We start from the raw sequence: 21,773 nt of genomic DNA on the forward strand, positions 1-21,773 counted from the left end.
CAAGGTTGGGAGCTGTTTGTCTAATCACACAAGTACAATGTATGCATATAGCACTCAGTTGTTCCTGGGAGGATATGTCTCAGTTACATCTGGGGGTGTGCTTCCCAGCATGGGTACAAAGACACACTAGCTCTGCTTAAGCATGCTAGTGGCATGGACTGCAGCTTAGGCTAACTGCCTGAGTACAAACACACCCAAAACTCCAGGTGTGTACTTTGGTGGCTAGGGTGAGTTGGCACCCGTTCTACCCACAGCAAACTTGAGCAGAGCTAGCATGTCTGCTTGCACTGGGAAGGATACTTCTAGCTGCAGTGTAGAAGTGCCATTAGTCCATAGCCCTGAACAAGAGGTGATGCATAAGATTCCCCACTACATGAGACCCTAGAAGGGACCATCGCTCTGAGACACCTTTCCCTTTCTGTTCCCCCTTTGCTCAGTATAGTGAGGAGTAAAGGACTTCAAGTCCCTGGGGCTCTCAATGTCATAGCTTTCATGAGTGCTAAAGTTTGCTTTTATAGTACAGTTTTCAAAAGGGGGGGGGGGGAGGGAAAGTGTGGTAAAATCCCAGCTCCCTTGAAATCAATGGGAGTTTTGCCATTAACTTCACTGGAGCCAGGATTTCACTGAGTCTTTTTTAATTTAGCAAATGAGAGGAAGGAAGATAAAGCATCCATGTGTTAGCACACAAAACCAATATGAGTAAAGGTCCATAAAATCAGCATTCATGATCACTAATCCAATATTCCTGATAGAATCACTTTTGGTAACAAAGTCATAAATTTCTCCCTGTTCCTATTTGATTTCTGGTGCTGAATCTTTGCCTTGTACTTGGTCAACAGAGAGGTGTGGGAAACAGCTTGAAGGTTTGCGCTGTTTCCTGAGGATCAATTTTTCTTTAATCAATATTTGAATGAGCTTGCATTGGTTTATACTTCTCCAAATACAGCACCTTACAAAAGTTCATTTTCATTTGAGAGCACCTTGGCTGTGCAAGGAGGCATGGCCAGTTTGTTATTAATCACAACACACTGTATGCTGACAAAACACAGCCAACTCTTGTCATAGATCTGACATGAAAAATGTAGAATGAGCCAAACAGTTTTTGATCCATTTCACTCAGTGATTGTAATAGGATAAAAAAGGGCCTCTCTTCTCTGGTCTAGACCAGTTCAGCCCTTAAAAGAGCTCGTTTCTGAAGATAGGTTAAAGAAGGAAAGGTTTACTTCAGTCCTTCATTTGCTGCTCACAAATGAAGTAGTTCCAGAATTCTTCAGGCTACATAAAGAGCAGGAGATCAAGGTAAGAACAGACATTCATATTACCTATGACTAGGATTCTAGTTCGCTAAGCCAAAATGCAACCTTTTCATGCTTGTAGAACTGCTTTTAGAATTGTTGTCTTGATAGGCAGTTCTCCTTCCATCCCCTCTAAGGAAGTGGCCTATATAAAGTTAATTTGACCTTGTGGGGGGAGGGGTGTCTGTCTGTCTATGAGATGATTGTGTAGCTATATTATATATATATGACGTGTATATACGAAGCAAAATGCAGGACAATGTAGCACTTTAAAGACTAGCAAGATGGTTTATTAGATGTATATATATTCTTTTAAAATCAATAGCTAACTCTTACAGCTGTATCTAAATGTGTATACATTTTAACTATAATGCAAGAGATCACAAAGGGCACATCTACACAACTGCGCTAAAGTCGAATTAAGCTACTCAACTTCAGCTATGCCAATTACATAGCTGAAGTCAAAATAGCTTGATTCGGCTTTAGGCGCTGTCTACACTGCAAAAAGTCAAAGGAAGAACACTCTTCTTTCAACTTCCCTTATTCCTCGTGAAATGAGGGTGACAGGAAGTGGAGGGTTACAAGAGTTGGAGTAAGAAGTTTCAAAATAATGGTGTGCTGTGGAGAGACACATTTTGTTACTTTGAAATAATGTCAGTTATTCCAAAATAGCGTTGCTGTGTAGACATACCCAAATGGAGTACCTGTAAGAATTTTGAGGGAAAGAAAATTGACAGCAACTCAGATTGAGACTATATCTCACATTATCAAAATAGTGGCTAAAATAAGAGATTTCTCTTATGCCCATAAGAGCAGGCCAGGAAATAATTTTGAGGGTTCTAATTTTTTTCTAGTCATGAATTGAGATAAAAAAAATCGGAATCTTGAAAATTTTCACAAATCAAAAAATTGATTACAAAAAAGAACCCCTCACTTTGGATTGGTTCAATTAGTATGTTTCTTTTTGGGGGAAAAAAGTTAATTTGACAATTGATGTCAATATTGGCCTTTTTTAACCTTTAAAGTATTTAATTTACAAACCATTTCAAAATGAAAGATGAACATTTTGTTTAGTAAATGTTGAACTGGGCTGTTTCAACAAATTTGAAAACTTTAATTTTCAATTTTTTTCAAATGGGGAGATTTGTTGAAACTAAGCAATTTAGGTTTTGATGATCTGTATTTCCTGATTTAAAAAAAGTTTTATTGTGAAATTCCCAACCAGCTGTTCTGTATGCCACGTGAAATTGACAGATGAGATATTTTATTTTAGCAAGTTGTGAGTTATCAGATGTTCTGTTTTTCTATACCTTAAATTACTTAGTGAATGAGTACAATGAATTATCAAATGAAAGCTCAGAGGAAGAAGGATACACGTTTTCTAAATACGCCAATCATTGACTTCTTGGATCGGCATACATACACGTAACACATTCTGTAAAACAAGTGTAGTGTTTTTAAGGTTTTTTTTTTAAATGTTCTTGGTGAAAATAAGAGGTGATTTGAAGACATGTACATCTACTAGGAATAAACATTGCAAGACTGGGTTGAAAAAACAGGGTTGGGACAGTTCCCTTTTCATATTTATATTAGGTGGAAGAAATTCATAAAGGGTTATAGTTAGTAGTTTTGATATAAAAGTATAGATTTGGGCCTGATTTTTACTTTTAAAATGCTTGGAAATAATGTGTTCAATTGCACGTTTCTTCTGGTCAAGTAACTGCCATGTTTGTGCATGGAAATTAGCTAATTACCTGCATGAATGCTCAGTGACGCGATTATCTGAAATTTGCATGTGCAGTTACCTAATGTAATTAGTGACAATACCATGCACAAAGCAAATGAAAAATTGCACGTACATTTTGCATATGAGCCTATGTACATGTGCCTAATTTTGAAAATAGGCTCTTCGTGAACGAAAGAGCAAGAAAGAAAGATTGCATGAAACCAAATCTATCTACCTATTTGAGAAATATGGGTCTGTCCCTCCCTCTGTGAGTCCATTTGTTCAAGAACTCCTCCTAAGTGATAAGAGCTAGGACCACCACATTTGGTATGCAGGTTCCCCTTAGTCTAACTTAAAGCAAAGTCAGGGTTTGGTTGTGCCAGGACAATGGGATGTGCCTGGAATTCGATTGTTTCTAATCAAATGGAAAGGGAGGAGTCTGGTAGGAGGGGGTTATAGTGTGGAATAACCACAGAGGGACAGCCAGCACTCCAGTGGGAAGTCAGTGACCGGCAGCAGCTGACATGCCAGCCTGCCCCGGAGAGCAGCTGCCAGCGCTCCAGGGCCAGCCAGAGGGAGGCCTGTGCCACCTGCTGCCCCTCTCCTCCACATACCTGGGCTGGCCCTGGGGCAAAGCCTGTGACCAGGGCCCCCGGGGTTCCCTTGGGGCAAAGCCATAGGCTGGGGCGTATTCTCCACCCCAAGCAAACATCAGGAAGAAGTTAGTGGCACCCTCTCCCCACTATGGGCCTACCTGGGGAGAAGCCAGCAGCCAGCATGGGCAGCCCCACCCCTGTCCCAGGCTGGACCCCAGCAACATCAGGTAAGTCTTCTAGGAAGGAGCATGGCAGAAAGGGATCTAGGGGTCATAGTGGACCACAAGTTGAATATGAGTCAACAGTGTGATGCTGTTGCAAAAAAAGCAAATATGATTCTAGGTTGTATTAACAGGTGTGTTGTAAGCAAAACTCGTGAAGTCATTCTGCCGCTCTACTCTGCACTAGTTAGGCCTCAGCTGGAGTACTGTGTCCAGTTCTGGGCGCCACATTTCAAGAAAGATGTGGAGAAATTGGAAAGGGTACAGAGAAGAGCGACAAGAATGATTAAAGGTTTAGAGAACATGACCTATGAAGCCAGGCTTCATGAACTGGGCTTGTTTAGTTTGGAAAAAAGAAGATTAAGGGGGGACATGATAGCGGCTTTCAAATATCTAAAAGGGTGTCACAAGGAGGAAGGAGAAAATTTGTTCCTCTTGGTTTCTGAGGACAGGACAAGGAGTAATGGGCTTAAAGTGCAGCAAGGGAGGTTTAGATTGGACATTAGGAAAAAATTCCTAACTGTCAGGGTGGTCAAATATTGGAATAAATTGCCAAGGGAGGTGGTGGAATCTCCCTCTCTGGAGATATTTAAGAACAGGTTAGATAGACATCTGTCAGGGATGGTGTAGACGGAGCTTGATCCTGCCTTGAGGGCGGGGGGCTGGACTCGATGACCTCTCGAGGTCCCTTCCAGTCCTATGATTCTATGATTCTAGTATGAGTACAAATCATTCCCAGAAATGTGTATTCTAAATATAAATAAAAACAGATTCCCCTTGTATTGTAAACAATCCCTAGCTGTGTGTGCAGCCCAAACCCCGGTGTGTTCGGAGTGAAACTGACAGGAAACAGATCCGACTCCCTGACCTATCTCTTTGTCCAGATGAGTTTAATGAAGCAAGAAGTTGGGCCTGTCTGCGCATCACTTTTGAGGCAGTAATGTGAATTTCAGTTCTAGCACCCAACACGTGCCAATTGCCCACGTTCGGGTGGCCCGGTGCACAGGTAGAGCAGGAGCGGGGCAGAACTCGCTCACCTGTGGGACTCAGAAGAGCAACGAGGCCCATCTGGCATGACCAGCATGCACCCTCCCCATCCCACTGCTAACTTCCCACCCTGCCATGGCGACTCTGCAGGGGCCGTCGCTGCTGCCCCTCAGCACAGGAAGAAACATTGTTGTGTGTGTCGGGCCTGCAGCTCTCCTTCCTCCCTGCAGGCTGTGCTGCGGAGAGAGCCCTCTGCGTGCGGCTCCTCTCTGTCCCCAGGCCCGCTCCTCCCTCCCTCCTCGCTGCGGCTACCAGGAGGAGGAGACTTGGGGGACTACAAGGAGACAGAGGACTAAAGGTGGAAGCCCTGGAGGGGGGAACCCTTTCTGGATTCTCTTCCGCCTGGATTTCTTTCCCTGCAGAGCTGCAAGCTGTAGATAGAGCAAAGCAGCCACTCTCCCTAATGCATTAGGAGCAACTCGGACAAAGACCGTGCATTTTTATATACGGGGGCATTGACTTTGCCTACATGCTCTCCCCTTTCATTCCCTAGGAGGGCTATGAAAGTGAGGGGGGAGGAAGCGGTTGGATCTTCACAAGCCAGGAATCCCCTTTACGTGCGGGGAGGGGGTTCTTTTGCTGTTATAACAGCCCTACACCCCTTGCCCCCAAGTCCAGCAGGGCCAGGTCTGAGTGGACAGGAGGGTGTGTGCTTGGGAGGGCTCCGTTCTGGCTGTAGCCGGCCTGGAGGAAGCTGTGGTAAGCCACCGTAAAGTTGGAGCAGCCTTTGCAGAGCTGGTTGGGATTTGGTCATTGCTATCCTGTGGCTGACAGGCTCTGTAACCCCTCACAGCTAAACCCAGTTCCCTCATTTTCCTTCCCCATGTCACATCAAAGCACCCCAGTGCTCTGTACCACTCACATTTTTACAGGGGCTGTCAATTAAGTGCAGTTAACGCCAGCTGTCAACGCAAAAATTAACTTGTCAATTAATCACGTTTAGTCGCAGTGTCTCAATTTTTTTTTAATAGTTTGATGGTGCTAATTTTTACCGAAGGTGCAGCTGTTTTTCTGAGTGCACAGACACCAAGAAGCTTTCATTGTACTAGCTCAGTGTTTCCCAAATGGTGTTCCGTGGAACCCTGGGATTCCACGAAGTGAAAATAAGGGTTCCATGAGAAAATTCCATTACAACAACATTTTATGGTTAAAAAAAATATATGTAAGCATTTTATGAATTTTATTGAAGACAATTTTCCTTTGTGTTTGCCATGATAAGTGTCCCTGTGTAATGCCAGCTTAGCCAGAGAGGGGACGATGATGTCACTACTCAGTGCTGATGTCCATATATTAGATTATTATGGGTTCTTCAAGATTCTTTCGAGTTTAAAAGGGTTCTGAGGCCAAATAAAATTGGGAAACGCTGTACTAGATTAGCAAGCCAGCATTTCTACTGCCCTTGGCTTTGTGAGGCTTTTCACAAGGCAGCGTCACCACCTTAATTCTCCCATCCACATTCTTGCAGACCCAGAGCGTGCAAGATGGCGTCCATGTTCCGGAGCGAGGAGATGTGTCTGTCGCAGCTGTTTCTGCAAGTGGAGGCTGCCTACTGCTGTGTGGCAGAGCTTGGAGAGCTGGGCCTGGTCCAGTTCAGAGATGTACGTAGCTCTGAGAGGTTCTCTGGGATGTCCGCTCTTAAAAGACCATTGTAAATGTGGTTGGTGCTAGAAAATGGCCCTCCTAGGACAGTGGATTAACATGGAAGGCTGGAGTGCTGGCACATTGTTTATAGTGGGGGAGCTGAGAGTCACTGAACCAAATTATAAACCCTGGATGCCACTTTAAACCAGTGGGTGCTGGAACATCTACAGTGCCTGTAGTTCTGGTGCCTATTCTGGAAGGGCTTGCCATAAAGACTGTAACCATAATCCTTGTTCTAGAAGGGAATGATGGTCTTGTGAGCTTAAAGCAATGGACTGGGAGATCTGGGTTCAGTTCCTACCTCTGCCATAAACTCCCTGCTTGACCTTGGACAAGTCATTAATTTTTCTGCCCCTCAGTACCCCATCTGTGAAATGGGGACAAACCTATTTCCTTTTGTCTGTCTTGTGTATTTAAATTGTTAACTTGTGGAGGCAGAGACCATCTTTGTACAGAGCACATTGGGCCATGATCTCACTTGGGCTTGACTCTGAACAAAATGTTATGGTGGCTCGTTTGGAAGTTTGCAACTGGACATTGAGCTAATACAGCCTTGAAACTGTACTATGCAGTAGAAAAATGCTGCTTTTGCCTTTTTTTAAAGTAGTTTAATGCTGCCTGATTGTGTACTTCTAGTTCCAAATGGGGGCTGTGGTTGACTGGTCAGTTTGTAACTCTGAAGTTCCACTGTAACAATAATTACTCTGACTTTACTGTTATCTATAACACTCTTCCTGTCATTGACTTTCCAGTTAGCACCGAGATCATGACAAGGCAATAGTTTGATTGGACTACCCTTAACAGTGTCCCTATCTGGAAATAGAAAGCAAAGGTTTATTAAAATGTCTGCTTAAAGCCAGATACAGTATGGTAAACCGTCACAGTCTGATTTTTCTACAGTGAAGGGGGTTTCTTCTGTGAGAATAACAGTATCTGGCAAGAGGAGGTATTTGGAATTACTAGAGTCCAAGGGTTTCTACTACACTACAGTGTAGTCTTCAGCCTCCCTCATCCGTAACTTGATATGGAGATATGGTCCACAGCGATTACATCCAGGCTATATCTACACTACAAGATTATTTCAAAATAAGCTATTTTGAAATAATAACTTCCGAAATAACAATTTTGAAATAGGCATTATTCCTCATGAGAAGCAGGGGTTATTTTGAAATAGTAAGCCTGTTATTTCGAAATAATTTCAAAATAACGGGTTTGCTGTGTGGATGCTCACCTTGTTATTTCGAAATAACTCCCCAGTGTAGACATGCCCCCACAGAGCTCCATCTTAATCAGAGCAGACACAGCTTGGCTCAAGATAGAGTGTTGCTTGCTGGGAATTGTAGTCTCTGTAGTAAAGATGAGCAAGGATGCACTGTCTCCATGTGATGCCAGTTGTGTGGTTGAAGTACATGCACAATGTGGTGCTTCTAAGAACATCTAAGCCAGGAAAGGAAGATACTGCTCCTCCAGTTAACCCACTAAATCTCAGCGTAATGCCAGAAGTCAGATTCAGCTCAGAAAATAATAACACTTTTTCTGCAAGCCAAATTAGGCCTCCTTTGCATTGCTTTAAAGTCAATCCCTCCCACCCACCTAAATCACCAGGTTGCCTTGGGTCATCTTCCAAAGAGGATGTCCACAAGAATGTTGTTACAGGAAAAACTGCAGCATGATATTTATCTGTGTGAGGAAGACACTTTGAGGACTTATGCATGGCTTAAAACTGATATGTATTGGTGACTGCCTGCAGTGAATGGCAAGATGACTGAAATATCTTTGGTGAACTATCAGACCAAAAGGACCTGCCGTGGGATATGGAAAATTCAGGAGTATTTTTCCTGCAGTGATGCTGTTGGTAGCAATGGTGGATGCTGTCACGCAGACAGGGTGCAGTGGCTGATGACTTCCACCAGCAGAGCTCCATCAGTGCAGACAAATGTTTGCTGCTTTGCGTAGTGTAAATAAGATGTGTGGAATGTGCCTTACCCAAATGACACCCTGAATGGCTTTCCCTGTGACTTGTGTACCCCCAAACAGAGCTTTGGTTATTTAAACAAACAAGAGGAAAGAGGGTTCAGAGTTTTGTTCATTAGAACATCACGACTCCCACTGCTAGGACCCCGATACACATTCAAGTGAGGTTGGCAGAGGAGGTAGAATACCCGTCTGATGCCTGTTTGGTGGCACTAGTGACATGAGTTCAGGGATCTTCATTCAGTTCTGTGGCAACAAGTGGTCTATCGGAACTTGCACTGTAAAGAAGAGCTCTTCTTTGCCAGGGTACTGGGCAGGCTGTCTTGAGTGAATCCTTGGCTGAATTCTCTAGTCCCTATTATACAGGAAGTCAGACCAGATGGTCCTAATAATTCTTCTGGCCTTAAAATCATAACATCCAAGAAGCCTTTTCTACCACTAGTTCAGACCTTTGACAGCCAGAGAAGCCATGACTTAAATGGATCTGGCAAGGTTGAGGTAAAAAACTGATTGCCTGAAGAAGTGTGTATTCCCATTGTTTGTTTGTGTGGTACCTGTTGGGTGACGGGGAGATTAGAAGGTCTAGTGAAATGTAAAGGCATCATCTTTCACTAACGCTAATATACATTTAAACTAAAATTCGCCAGGCTACTGATAATCACCCATTGATCTCCAAGCACTTTGTGAAGGTGGATGAGCAGCACATTCAACCCTCGGTTGCTTTTTGTTTTGTTTTCAATTTCTAGTTGAATATGAATGTGAACAGCTTCCAGAGAAGGTTTGTGAATGAAGTCAGAAGATGTGAATCCTTGGAAAGGATCCTCCGTAAGTTGGCATTTGTACAATGCTACTGGCTCTAGAACAAACATAATCTAGTATTAAAAACAAACAAACAAAAAAACCAAAGCATTCCAGCTAGCAAAAATGAATGGAATTTGTTCTAAAGAACTTGCATTAGAAGGTCTTAATACTTTTCATCAGAAGGCTCTGAAGTGTTTGCATGTACCAGTTAAGTGGCACTATACTACTGGGGGTGGGGAGGAGGGTGCGCATATCTAACCTATTTTGCGTATTAGTAAAGTTGGAAGAAGAGAGGTTAAGTGTCTGCATAAAATGACCTAAAAAGTGAGCGAGTGAGGGAGAAATGGAACCCGGGGTCCTGACTCCTAGTTAGAAGGTACTTCCTGCAGCATTCCAGACAGGGAGTTCTATAGAAAGCCAGAAGTCAACAAAAATGTTATTTTAAAAAAAAAAAATATTCTTTCTTAAAGTCATCATCTTGCTAGGAACTGTTATCAGCTGAAGTGTCCATAACAGCCTGAAAACTTCAATTTTTGAGTGTGCGTGAGGGGAAAATCCAATCCCTTAGCATTTATAGTGCTAATCACCCACTGCTCTCCGGGGTGAGCAGTACTGTTATCCGCATTGCATAGGTGGCTGTATTGAGGCCCAGAGAGACTAAATGTCATGTCCAGTGTCTCTCAGTGGGTCAATGGCACAGCTAGGGATAGATTCTCGGTCTCCTACCTTCCAGTGTGCAGCCCTCTCCCTTTTGGAAGAGGGCCCCAGCTATTTAAGAAAAGTGCTGCATTCTGGGGAGAGGAGGGTGAAAGTGGTTGTTGGCTGGGGACAGTTTCCAGTTGCTGTTGGTTGTAGGCAGGGTGTATAACTGGGTGCAGTTGAGCAGGGAACGTGTGTTAGGGTTTGCTGTGAGCAATGTAAGTCAGTGTAACTGAAGGTATTCAGCAAGTCGCAGGTCCGGATTTTGAAGTGTGTGCAGACAAAAAGTCAACGGCCAAGCCATGGCTATAGGGCTAGATTCACAACAGGCCATAGGTACCCTAACTGCTATTTTAGGTGCCTAAATCCCAGCATTAGGCCTCCCAGGGATTCACAACTCACCCCTCTCTGCCAGTCAGCTGCCGGCAATGAAACTCATTTGCAGTAAAAGTTTCCTCTGCCCAGGGGCAATGTGTGAATGCTACATAGGTGGGGGCGGGGGGACTAGCGGGGAGTCCTGGCACCTGCAGCTCCCCTCTGTGCCAGCAGTGACAGAGAAAGCGAAGCAATGCAGCCCCAGCTCACTCTGCTCTCCCAGCTCATTGCTTGAGGGAGAAGGCAGGACCACCCCCACATTCGCCACGAGGAGAGGAGCGACACAGCTGGGGAAGCAGAGTGAGCCACATCGCTCTGCTTCCCCTCCTGTTGCTGGTGAGTGCGGGAGCAGGGGACAGACCCTGCTGCTGTGTTGGACCCCCAGCCCTGCTAGTCCCCTGGGCCAAAGAGGTAGGATAAGGCAGAGCAAGGGTGGCTAGGAGCGGAGTGGGGATGGGGGAAGATGGGGTATATGTGTAGGGGGATTTCCTGGCCCTTCCCCAGGCTGGGGGGGAGGGGGGACGGACACGTGGCCATGGCATCCCAGCTCCCCCTTCATGAGTTTCCCTTGCCCCTATGCTTCTGTCTCTGTTGTCTTGCTCTACACCTCCAGATGCCCAAGTCCCAGAGCAGTGTGTGAACTGGGGAAAGATCAGCCTTCCTCTGCCCAGCTCACCTGTGGGGCCCAATCTGTAAGCAGCCCAGGGCTTGCCTGCCAGATTGGGCCCCTCACAGAACAGGGGCTGGGGGGAGGGGGAGCTCCCACCTAACTGTAAGATCAGGGGCTAGGTTGGTCATTTAGGATGCAGGTTCAAATCTTTCTCCAGCTGAGAGACAGGAGATGTGACATGGGGTCTGTATCTCTCAGGTAAGCGCCCTAAGTGCACGGCTTCAGGATAGTCTGGTGTGGGGCTTCCTCCTTTTGAAGCTCGGCCTCTAGCCCCAAGAGAGCAAAACCCAAGAGACAGCGGCACCACCCTCCACTCTGGACTCAGGCAGTGAACTCCTTGAGGGGGGCAAGGATACAGCCTTTGCTTTGGCATCTCCCTTTCTCTAGCTCAGGAGCCCAGCGGGCCAGCTTTTGTGAATCCCATTCTCAGGTGCCCGTCTCCCTCATTGTTCAGGAGCCTGGGCACCAAGCCCAGCCTTTGTGATATCGAAGAGAGGTGGCGCAAGCTGTCTATATAATCTATGAGATGAAATGAACCACTGGACAAATGTGGTCTGGGTAGCAGGGAACATTTGCAGTCATTGGGATCCATTCCACTGCAGTGTGCTCTCCAGAGGGAGGTTAGGGTAGCCCCCGCACTTGAGGAATTGAAACTGTTCTGGGGAATCCATGGGACGCGCTACGGTAAGGAACAGCAGGCAGGCGAGCAGTGAGCTGAATGAGCTGATGATCATTTTTTCCACTGCCACGTCTATTACTAGATTAGCTTTGTACTGCAGTCACGAAGCTCCCAGCTGTGTACAGTTATCTCGTCTGGAGAAGGAGCAGCTTCCTTTCTGGGGAGGGAAGCTCCAGGGAGCCAGGTTCTTAGGTGCTGAGGAGGTTCCACAAATATGTGGCAAATCTCCTTGAATAAGTATGGAATTGCATGAGAATCGTGTGATCACGTGTCATGATGCCACATGCAAGTCACCACCGCAGCCATGGCAGCGACTCCCAGGAAAACCTCGCAGTGCCTTTTTTGTTATTTCTTTGTAGGCTTTCTGGAAAATGAGATGGCAAGTGAGATTGTGATTTTCAAGCCGGAACAGTATCCCGAGACCCCTCTGCCTCGAGAAATGATTGATTTGGAGGTACAGAATTTTGCCCTGCCTCAGGGGCACATGGGGCAGGAAAGGGGATGAAATTGCATTTATACCCATATATTTAACATCTCAGGAAAACTATGCAAGTCCCAGAAGTAAAGGAATGTGATTTGGCAGTGACAAATTCTCATGGGCTAGCTGTGTTATTCTGGAGCTGTGGCACAACCTAGTGTATTAGATTAATAATATTGCATGTATATGTCTTTTCCCAGACACAGATTTTGGAGCACATTCGTGCAAAGAGGAGTGTGCATAATTATCTCCCTTGTTACAGTGGGGAAACATAGGAATAAAGAAGTTAAATAACTTGACATCTCACGTACTCAGCAGTAGAGCCTGGAAGAAAATCAAGCTCTTGACGTACAGACATATATCTTCTCCACTGAGTTGTTCAGGGACAGAATGTATTTATTCCAACCCTCCTGAATGTACGGGGAGGGATTTCTAAGGTTTAATCCACTTGCTCCTCTCTTTTTGTAATGTTTTGTGTCTATAGTTTTCCCCTTTCATATCATTTGTTCCCTACCCTGTTTTGACTGCCAGCCATGTTAGTAGAAGCCTTGAACAGAACACCATAGCTGTTTGCACTGAAGTGAAACGTGGTGCTGTAACTGCTACATACAGGGCTGAATTATCTCTCCTTGCCTGGGTTGAAACATCTGACTGTTTCAGCCCATTAACCATGTCTGGGATTGTCAAAGATCCTAAGGCAAGCAGAAAGCACTATTAGGGTAGGTCTAAACTATATGGCTCCGTCGACGGAGCCATGTAGATTTGTTGTTTTGGCAAAGGCAAATGAAGCCGCGATTTAAATGATCGCGGCTTCATTTAAATTTACATGGCTGCCGCGCTGAGCCGACAAACAGCTGATCAGCTGTTTGTCCACTCAGCGCGCTAGTCTGGACGCTCCCCTGCCGACATCAAAGCCCTTTGTCGGCAGCCCCGGTAAACCTCATCCCACAAGGAATAACGGAGCTGCCGACAAAGGGCTTTGATGTCGGCAGGGGAGCGTCCAGACTAGCGCGCTGAGCGGACAAACAGCTGATCAGCTGTTTGTTGGCTCAGCGCGGCAGCCATGTAAATTTAAATGAAGCCGTGATCATTTAAATTTCGGCTTCATTTGCCTTTGCCTATGTGTCTAATCTACATGCCTCTGACAACAGAGGCATGTAGTCTAGACACAGCCTTAGAGCCCCTTTGAAAATCCCAGCAAAGACCTATTTGTGACCTATTTCTGGTCATGAAAAGCTCCATGGTTTTATAGGAAAGAATAGCTTTTTGCCATGTTACTTTTGCTTGCAGCAATAGTGGTGGTGATTGGAGGAAACCTAGTTTGTTGAATGTTGGTGAATGGGCACCCCTAAGATTTAGATCCTATTCTGCCAGGGTGACATGAGCCCTCTCTCACTGTTGAAGTCCATTGTGAAATCTGGGAGGTGAGGCGCCACTGAATCTCAGACATTGCATTCAGTACCTTGCTGGTTTGGGCTGTGATGTGTCCTAAAAGAACCCATTGACTCAGAAGCACAGGGTTTGTCTGTTTTTAACCCAACTGGAAATGAAGTTTACAAACTGATTGATTTTAATTAAGTTTGACTGTCACTGCCTGTTTGGGAAGAGCCCATGATCTGTCTTCACATAGGTTGATGATCTGCTGGCTTGCCTAATTTAGTGCCTAAATATAACTTTGAGTCACTGCATGTAACAGAGAAAGAGACAGAAAGAAGCTCAGGAGTTTGATAGCTGTGTGCATATTCCTAAACCGCCAATGCCTCTTTAAAAATGTTCATTGCACAATTCTATGGGTCTGTCCATGTTATTTTACAAGCCTTTTGACAGGGATGTAGCAGCCTGTAAAAGGATCACTGGGCCTGTCTTGCATCTCATGTTTTGGTTTGGTTGTAAACAGATAGTTCTGGAGAAATTGGAGGGTGAGCTTCAGGAAGCCAATCAGAATCAGCAAACCTTGAAACAGAACTTTCTAGAACTGACGGAACTAAAACATCTTCTGAAGAAAACTCAGGACTTCTTTGAGGTAAGAGTCCTCAGGTGTGTTACTAGCTGTCCACTTTGTCCTTCTTTCTTTTAGCAGAGGGGTTAATGAAGTTTTAAGTTGTTTATGGTTTTAGTATTTTTTTTTTTAGGTGAGTTGAAAAAAAGCATCTATCTTCACCGAGGAGGACGTGAGGGAGATTCCCACACCTGAGCCATTCCTTTTGAGACACAAAAAGGAATCAACATTTGAGGAATCAACCCAGATTAAAGTGTCAGTAGAGGAGGTTTTGAAGCAAATTGATAAAATAAACAGTCATAAGTCACCAAGACCAGACGGTATTCACCAAGAGTTCTGAAGGAACTCAAATGTGAAATTGCAGAACAGCTAATTGTGGTATGTAACCTATCATTTAAATTAGCTTCTGTACCAGATGACTGGAGGATAGCTAATGTAATACTGATTTTTAAAAAGGCTCCAGAGGTGATCCTGGCAATTGCAGGTCAGTAAATCTAACTCCAATGCCAGGTAAATTGGTTGAAATTATAGGAAAGAACAGAATTACTAGACACTTCCTTTACTGCAGATTTGAAACTAAATTTCCCAAGGTGCCTTGGTGAGCCTAATCCTCAGTTGGCTTCTCACTGCCTAAATCGCACATAGGCTCCTAAATTACTTAGACACATAACATTTTTACACTTGGCCTAGCTCTCTGTAAAAAACTGTCTTCAGACAAACAATGGCAACAGTAGAGATGTGGCAACCTTTAAATCCATTGGAACGTGTTAATGTTTTTAAATACTTTCAGAAGAGAGCAATGCTTTCTGCTTTCAGACCGAGACCAATCTGCCAGATGACTTCTTCAACGAAGACACTTCTGGTCTGTTGGAATTAAGAAGTACTTCTGCCGCAGCAGCTGCAAAGCTGGGGTCAGTGTGATTATATGCTTATAGCTTGAATAAGACCAGGGCAAATATATCCTTCTTTTTACTTCCATCAGTATTAATAAGCTGGTTCAGGACCATGACCCAGTCTTAGAGGTTTTCAGGTAGCTTAGCACAGAATAAAAATGAAAGGAACATTTTTGTTAATAAGACAATAGATGCTTACGACTCTGGTCTTTATGGCTCAGAGTATTGCTAACTGGGATGGACAGCCTTTCAGCTCCACTGGTTCAAAGCTGCCTAGTGATTGAAAATAACTTCCATCTGACAGTGGTTGGGTGACTTCTAGGAAACTCAATGAGGAAAATAGAAAGGAGCGTGTATTCTGGCAAGGCAAAGGTTGTAGTGCAATTAGGCAGGCCAAAAACGAATTTGAAGAGCTACTCTCAAAAGACACAAAAACTAATAGTAAAATCTATTTTAAGTACATCAAAAGCAGGTGGCCTGCAACACAATCAGTGGAGCTACTCACTGGATGATCAAGATTCTAAAAGAGCACCCAAAAAGTCAAGGCCATTGCAGATGAGCTAAATGAATTCTTTATCTGTCTTCACCGAGGAGGACATGAGGGAGATTCCCACACCTGAGTCATTCCTTTTATGAGATGAATCTGAGGACCCAACCCTGATTAAAGTGTCAGTAGAGGAGGTTTGGGAGTAAATTGATAAAATAAACAGTAATAAGTCACCAAGACCAGACGGTATTCGCCAAGAGTTCTGAAGAAACTCAAATGTGAAATTGCAGAACAGCTAATTGTGGTATGTAGCCTATCATTTAAATTAGCTTCTGTACCAGGTGACTGGAGGATAGCTAATGTAATACCGATTTAAAAAAAAAAAAAAAAAAGGCTCCAGAGGTGATCCTGGCAATTGCAGGCCAGTAAATGTAACTCCAATACCAGGTAAACTGGTTGAAATCATAATAAAGAACAGAATTACCAGACGCATAGATAAACATGATAAATCAAGGAGGAGTCAACATGGCTTTTGTAAATGGAACTCATGCTTCACTAATGTCTTAGAATTTATGAGAGTGTTGACAAGCATGTGGACATGGGTGATCTGCTGGAGATTATGTAACTGGACTTTGAGAGCGCCTTTGACAAGGTCCCTCATCACAGGTTCTTAAAGAACTAAGTAGTCATGGAATAAGAGGAAAGGTCTTCTCATGGATCAATAACTGGTTAAAAGACAGAAAACAGAGGGTAGGAATAAATAGTCAATTTTCATAGAGGAAAAAGGATCTGCACTGGGACCAGTGCTGTTGATGTTCTAGGAAAGGGGGTAAAATCGCAAAGTTTACAATACAAAATTATTCAATATAGTTGTGTCCAAAGTAGACTGCAAAGAGTTACAAAGGGAACTAAAAAACTGGGCAACAAAATGACAGATGAAATTTAGTATTGATAATGCAAAGTAATGAATACATAATCCAACTATACGTATATAACGATGGGGTCTACAATAGCTGTTATCACTCAAGACCGAGATTTTAGAGTCCTTATGGATCGTTCTCTGAAAACATCCACTCAATGTGCAATGACAGTGTAAAAAAAACAACCTAGCAATGCTAGAAACCATTAGGAAAGGGATAGATAATAAGACAGAAAATACCATAATGCCACTGTCTAAATCCATGGCATGCCTTCGCCTTGAATAATGACTGCAGTCCTGATTGCCTATCTCGAAAAAGAAATATGGGAATTGGAAAAGATACAGAGCAGTGCAACAAAAATGAGTAAGGGGGTATGGTACAGCTTCTGCATGAAGAGAGTTTAATAGAACAAAAATGTAACTGGACTCTGAAAAGAATTAGATAAGCTCATGGAGGAAAGCTCCATCAATGGCTGTTAGCCAGAATGGTCATGGGTGTAACCCTATTATCTGGGTGTCCCAAATCATCTTCCAGCTGTCAAAAGCTGGGACTGGATGACAGGGGATGGATCTACAGTAAGTGCCCTGTTCAGTTCGTTCCCTCTGAAGAGTCTGACACCCATCACTGTGCCAGGTGGCCCATTGATCTGTCCCAGTTATGGCCATTGTGTTTTTATGACAGATGTGCACGTCACAGAAACAGCCCCAGCCGTTTACACTGAGGCTTGTCTACAGCAGAGAGCGGTGCTGAGGTTGAATACAGTTGAGTCAGGTGGCATGATGCTGGCTGTGACTTTGCAGCAACGCAGTCACGTTCAGAACTATAGGTGTGCCTAGACTACAGGGTTTTGTCAACAAAAGTGGACTTCTGTCGACAAAACTATACCTGCGTCTACATTACCATCGAGTTCTGTCGACATAACGTCAACAGAACTCGGCAGTTTTATCGATGGCGGTAAATCTCATCCTACGAGGAATAATTCCTTTTGTCGACAGAGTTCTGTTGACAGAAGGCGTTATTGCATCTCCACTGTCTTTTGCATCTACACTGTCATGTCGACAAAGCGGCTTGCTTTGTCGACAGAACTGGATGTAGTCTAGATGCTCTTAGTTGACAGAAGCTTTGTCGACAGTATCTGTCAACAAAGCCTCTGTCGACAAAAGCCTGTAGTCTAGACGTACCCTTTGTCAGCTAGTAGTGGTTCAATCCCCATACAGTGGTGCTTGGGAAAGTAGGCAGCTCCTTAGGGGCCTCAGGATGGCCAGATTGCTTTGGATCAGCCCTTAGATACTCTAGTGAGGGGCTAGAGAAGGAGGGAGAAAAAGCTGTTCTAAACCCTTGACCCTGAGGTCAACGGTTTAGGAGGAGGTTTGTTGGTTGCTCAACATGCTGAAATTCACGTGCTCTGCCTGTGCCATTCTGGCTGAGTGTATAGAGAGTATTTCTTTCTGCAGCACTGTCAGCCAGGTGCCTTTCCCATCACTGTATCTAAGAAGAGAATGAACCTCTTCTTTCCCTACTCCTCTCTCTCCCTCCTCTAATCATGCAACAGAGAGGTGGTCTTATGGCCCCCTTAAAAGGGAGAAACAATTCAATAGATTAAGGAGTAAGATCCACGCTTAAACTTCTTATAATAAAAAGACCTTCCCTAACTTTCTCCTTCCTCCTTGTGACATCCTTTTAGCGGTTTTCAAATATCTAAAAGGGTGTCACAAGGAGGAAGGAGAAAATTTATTCCTCTTGGTTTCTGAGGACAGGACAAGGAGTAATGGGCTTAAAGTGCAGCAGGGGAGGTTTAGATTGGACATTAGGAAAAAATTCCTAACTGTCAGGGTGGTCAAATATTGGAATAAATTGCCAAGGGAGGTGGTGGAATCTCCCTCTCTGGAGATATTTAAGAACAGGTTAGATAGACATCTGTCAGGGATGGTGTAGACGGAGCTTGGTCCTGCCTTGAGGGCGGGGGGCTGGACTCGATGACCTCTTGAGGTCCCTTCCAGTCCTACTATTCTATGATTCTATGATTCTATGAACTGCAGTGTCACGCCTGTGGCCAGGATCCCAGGTTGGAGCTGAATGTCAATCCAGTCTAACACAGATGATGGAGCTGGAGATTATATAAACCCAGTGTGGTATATGTGCAAAAAAATTTAAAATATGCCTGCCATTTATCTGTCTAGATTCACAGCAGGGGTGATAAAAAGGGAAAGGATGGTGCCTTTCGAGCGTTTACTATGGAGAGCCTGCAGGGGTAACATCTATTTGAAGTACACGGAAATGGATACTTCCCTGGAGGACCCTATTACAGTAGGTGGCTTCTGCTTCATCTCCATCCCTCTGTGCACTAACACTCCTTTACTACCCAGACTACCACCATGATAACCCTCTGCCACTTTACTGAACCAGACACCTTAGTTAAAACTGGGCTTCAAAGGGTATGTCTAGACTACATTGTTTTTTCGAAAAAACTGCCCTTTTTTCGGGGGAAAAAAAACCTTACTTGCATCCACACTGCAATCGTGTTCTTTCAAAATTAAATTGAAAGAATGCAGGGGGAGTTTCAACATTGGTAAACCTCAAATTACAAGGAAGAATGCTTTTTTCAAAAGAGTTCTTTCGAAAAAAGGCATGTGTGGATGCAAAACAGGGACTTTTTTTTAAAGATGAGGCAGTTCAAAAAAGCACAGGTGCCCTGGTGGCCATTCTGTAAATAGCAATCAGGGCTTTAGAGAGAGCATCCATGCAGTCTGGACACACTCTTTCAAAAAAGCAGATCGCTTTTTCCATTCACTTTTGCAGTCTGGACACACTCTTTCGAAAGCAGCTTTTTTGGAAGATCTCTTCTGAAAAAGCTTCTTTCGAAAGAAGCCTGCAGTCTAGACATACCCAAAGATGCGACTCTCTAGAGCAGGAGACAGGCTGAACAAGCAAGAGCTGTTTGCCAATCATCTGGGCCTTGTAAGGCTGTTTCTGATAGGATGAGGACGCGTTGTCAGGCACGTTCTTGATGTTTTCTTGTTTATTTATGAAAGCGTATGCAAAGTTCTGTGTCTCTAAACAGAGTAGAAACAGACAGTCGTTTTCTCTCAGAGATTTCTACATCTGTCCACTCCAGCAAGCTCTGTGCCCAAGAAGCCTTCCTCGTGGAATCACTCTTATGACTCCTGCTGGCTTTCTGTCTCCAGTCTACATAACCTGCAGCAGATATTCTAGCCCTTATGTTTGCAAGCAGGAGAATCCCTCTGAGCAGCATTTTGTGTTTTAGTTATTGTGGCTGGAAAACTAGTTAAAAATGCTATTGAAAAAGGATGATTAAATAGCTTCTTTTTTCAGTGCTATGATATACTTTGTTACGAGCCTTTCAAAATCTGCTGCATTGCTTTTCAGAAAGAACAGATGAAAAAGAACGTGTTCATCATCTTCTATCAAGGAGAGCAGCTCAAACAAAAAATCAGGAAGATTTGTGATGGGTAAGGCGGACATATTGAGAAAGTAGCAATGACTCTTTCTGAGGTGTTTACATGGCAGAATTGGCTCAAGGAGACCAGGAGTAGAGATGATTTCTTAGCACTCCGCTGTCAGCTCTGCCAGTTTGCTTCATTCTGCACTTCAGTGCATCTGTTTCTAATAATAAAAATACATATCACTTTGGCATTTTAAAATTAAGGCCCTCAATTTTCCAAAGTGACTAGAGATTTCAGGAGCCTCAATTTCTAGATTCCTAACCTTATACCTTAATGGATCTGGATTTCAGATGGTCTTGGCACCCACTCAATGAAAATCAAGCCAGAAGATGGGCACTCCAAAATTGGGGGGTCTCCCAGTTCTCTAGCTGTGTTTGAAAATTTGGGTTAAGTCTTATTAAGCTTCTATTTAAAGGAGCTGGTGCTACATTTTTAATAACCCTTTCTACATGGGCTAGTAGCTCTTCAATTGATGTTGAAAGGAAACAGCAAAAGAATACAAATTAAAATCTTAAACATTCCATCTCATTCCCACGCTGCTGAGACACTTTTTATAAAAACTTAATCAGGTCTGAGTACTTCGTTACTGTTTTAGAGTGCTCAGTCCTGATGGGCTTTGTATTGTGTAAGTCAGACTTGATTAACTGATCTTATGCTGTCACTGAATCCATTTTCATACATATCTACCCCCTCCCACCATCGGCATGGTTAATGGAAGTCTTGAGGCTGGCAGAATTTCGCAAGGATGACTCCAAGAAAGAACCTTTATGTGAGAACCAGAACTGTTCCTTCCTGACACAGCCAGCTGGTGGGTGGGTCTTTGCCTTGGTCTCTATGTTTTGTCAGGAATGGATGGGGAGGGGAATTTTTCTAGCAAAGGTCTTTGTGGTGCTCCAGTGTGACAGTGTGACCTTTAAGTTCTGACTCTGCCTAATTGAAATGCATGGGAGTTTTACCCTTCACTCCAATGGGAGTGGGATTAGTCCCTTATGGGCTGTCTTTATAGCCTGCTGCAATAAGCAGCAGGGACAACAGAAATTTCTCATATATGTCACATGGTGATGACTGTGCTGAAGGCTTGTCTACACTGGCGCTTTCACTAGTGCCACCACCCAACGAGCTGGAGAACCGGCAGGAGCTTTTCAGAACCCATTTTTAGCAGATGTAACAACCAATATTATTTTGCTTCTCACTGGGAACTGAACTCAGGTCCTCATAGCTAAGGGCATGAACCTCTCTCTGCACTTGGAATAAACAGACTGCAGTTGGGATTGTCCAAGGAGCCTAAGGGAGTTAGGTACCAATACCCTCTATTTGAAGCAGACTCCTCTTTTGTGGGTTAGGATGTATAGCAGACAGTGCACAGTGGCTCTGTGGCTATGCCCAGAAGTTCTCCTAATCAGTGTTCCCCATAAGCTGTGTGCTTGTGCAGCTGCTCAGGAAAGTTTCAAAAGCTTCCCAGGTGATCAGCAGAGAGCACACAGCTAGAGGTTGGTGTTTTGTATTATTTTTTTATTTTTACTGGTGGTGCACATTTGCACATGCCTCAGTGCACATAACAATTATTCCACACATGCATGGAAAAGGTTTGAGAGAAAATGTCTCTTAATCCTGGTTAATTTAAAACTGAAATGCCATTTTAATCCCATAAAAACAGTTGCTCGCATGAAAACCGCACCATAATCAGTACACAATTAAGCACAACAAGTAACAGTTAATATTCTGCAGAAACCTAGGATTGGGATAGCAGCACTTTTCCAGGTCAGAATAAGCTTTGATTGGGGACCGGTAGATGGAATGCTTGCACA

The 21,773-nt window shown here is 43.9% G+C and overlaps 1 protein-coding gene across 1 annotated transcript in view; it reads left to right on the forward strand.

The window, feature by feature from the left end:
• Positions 1-1,055: 1,055 nt before the first annotated feature.
• ATP6V0A4 (ATPase H+ transporting V0 subunit a4) overlaps positions 1,056-21,773 on the forward strand; it is a 46,261-nt gene continuing 25,543 nt past the window's right edge. Inside the window, exons 1-8 of the mRNA XM_006138060.5 lie at positions 1,056-1,299; positions 6,351-6,483; positions 9,247-9,325; positions 12,084-12,178; positions 14,100-14,225; positions 15,018-15,112; positions 18,682-18,808; positions 19,889-19,971. Of these exons, the coding sequence (XP_006138122.3) occupies positions 6,367-6,483; positions 9,247-9,325; positions 12,084-12,178; positions 14,100-14,225; positions 15,018-15,112; positions 18,682-18,808; positions 19,889-19,971 (722 nt within the window). The 5' untranslated portion in view covers positions 1,056-1,299; positions 6,351-6,366. The remainder of the gene's footprint in view (positions 1,300-6,350; positions 6,484-9,246; positions 9,326-12,083; positions 12,179-14,099; positions 14,226-15,017; positions 15,113-18,681; positions 18,809-19,888; positions 19,972-21,773) is intronic.

Source organism: Pelodiscus sinensis, chromosome 1 (genome assembly GCF_052426305.1).
Source record: "Pelodiscus sinensis isolate ZL-2025 chromosome 1, ASM5242630v1, whole genome shotgun sequence".
Taxonomy (NCBI): Eukaryota; Metazoa; Chordata; order Testudines; family Trionychidae; genus Pelodiscus; species Pelodiscus sinensis.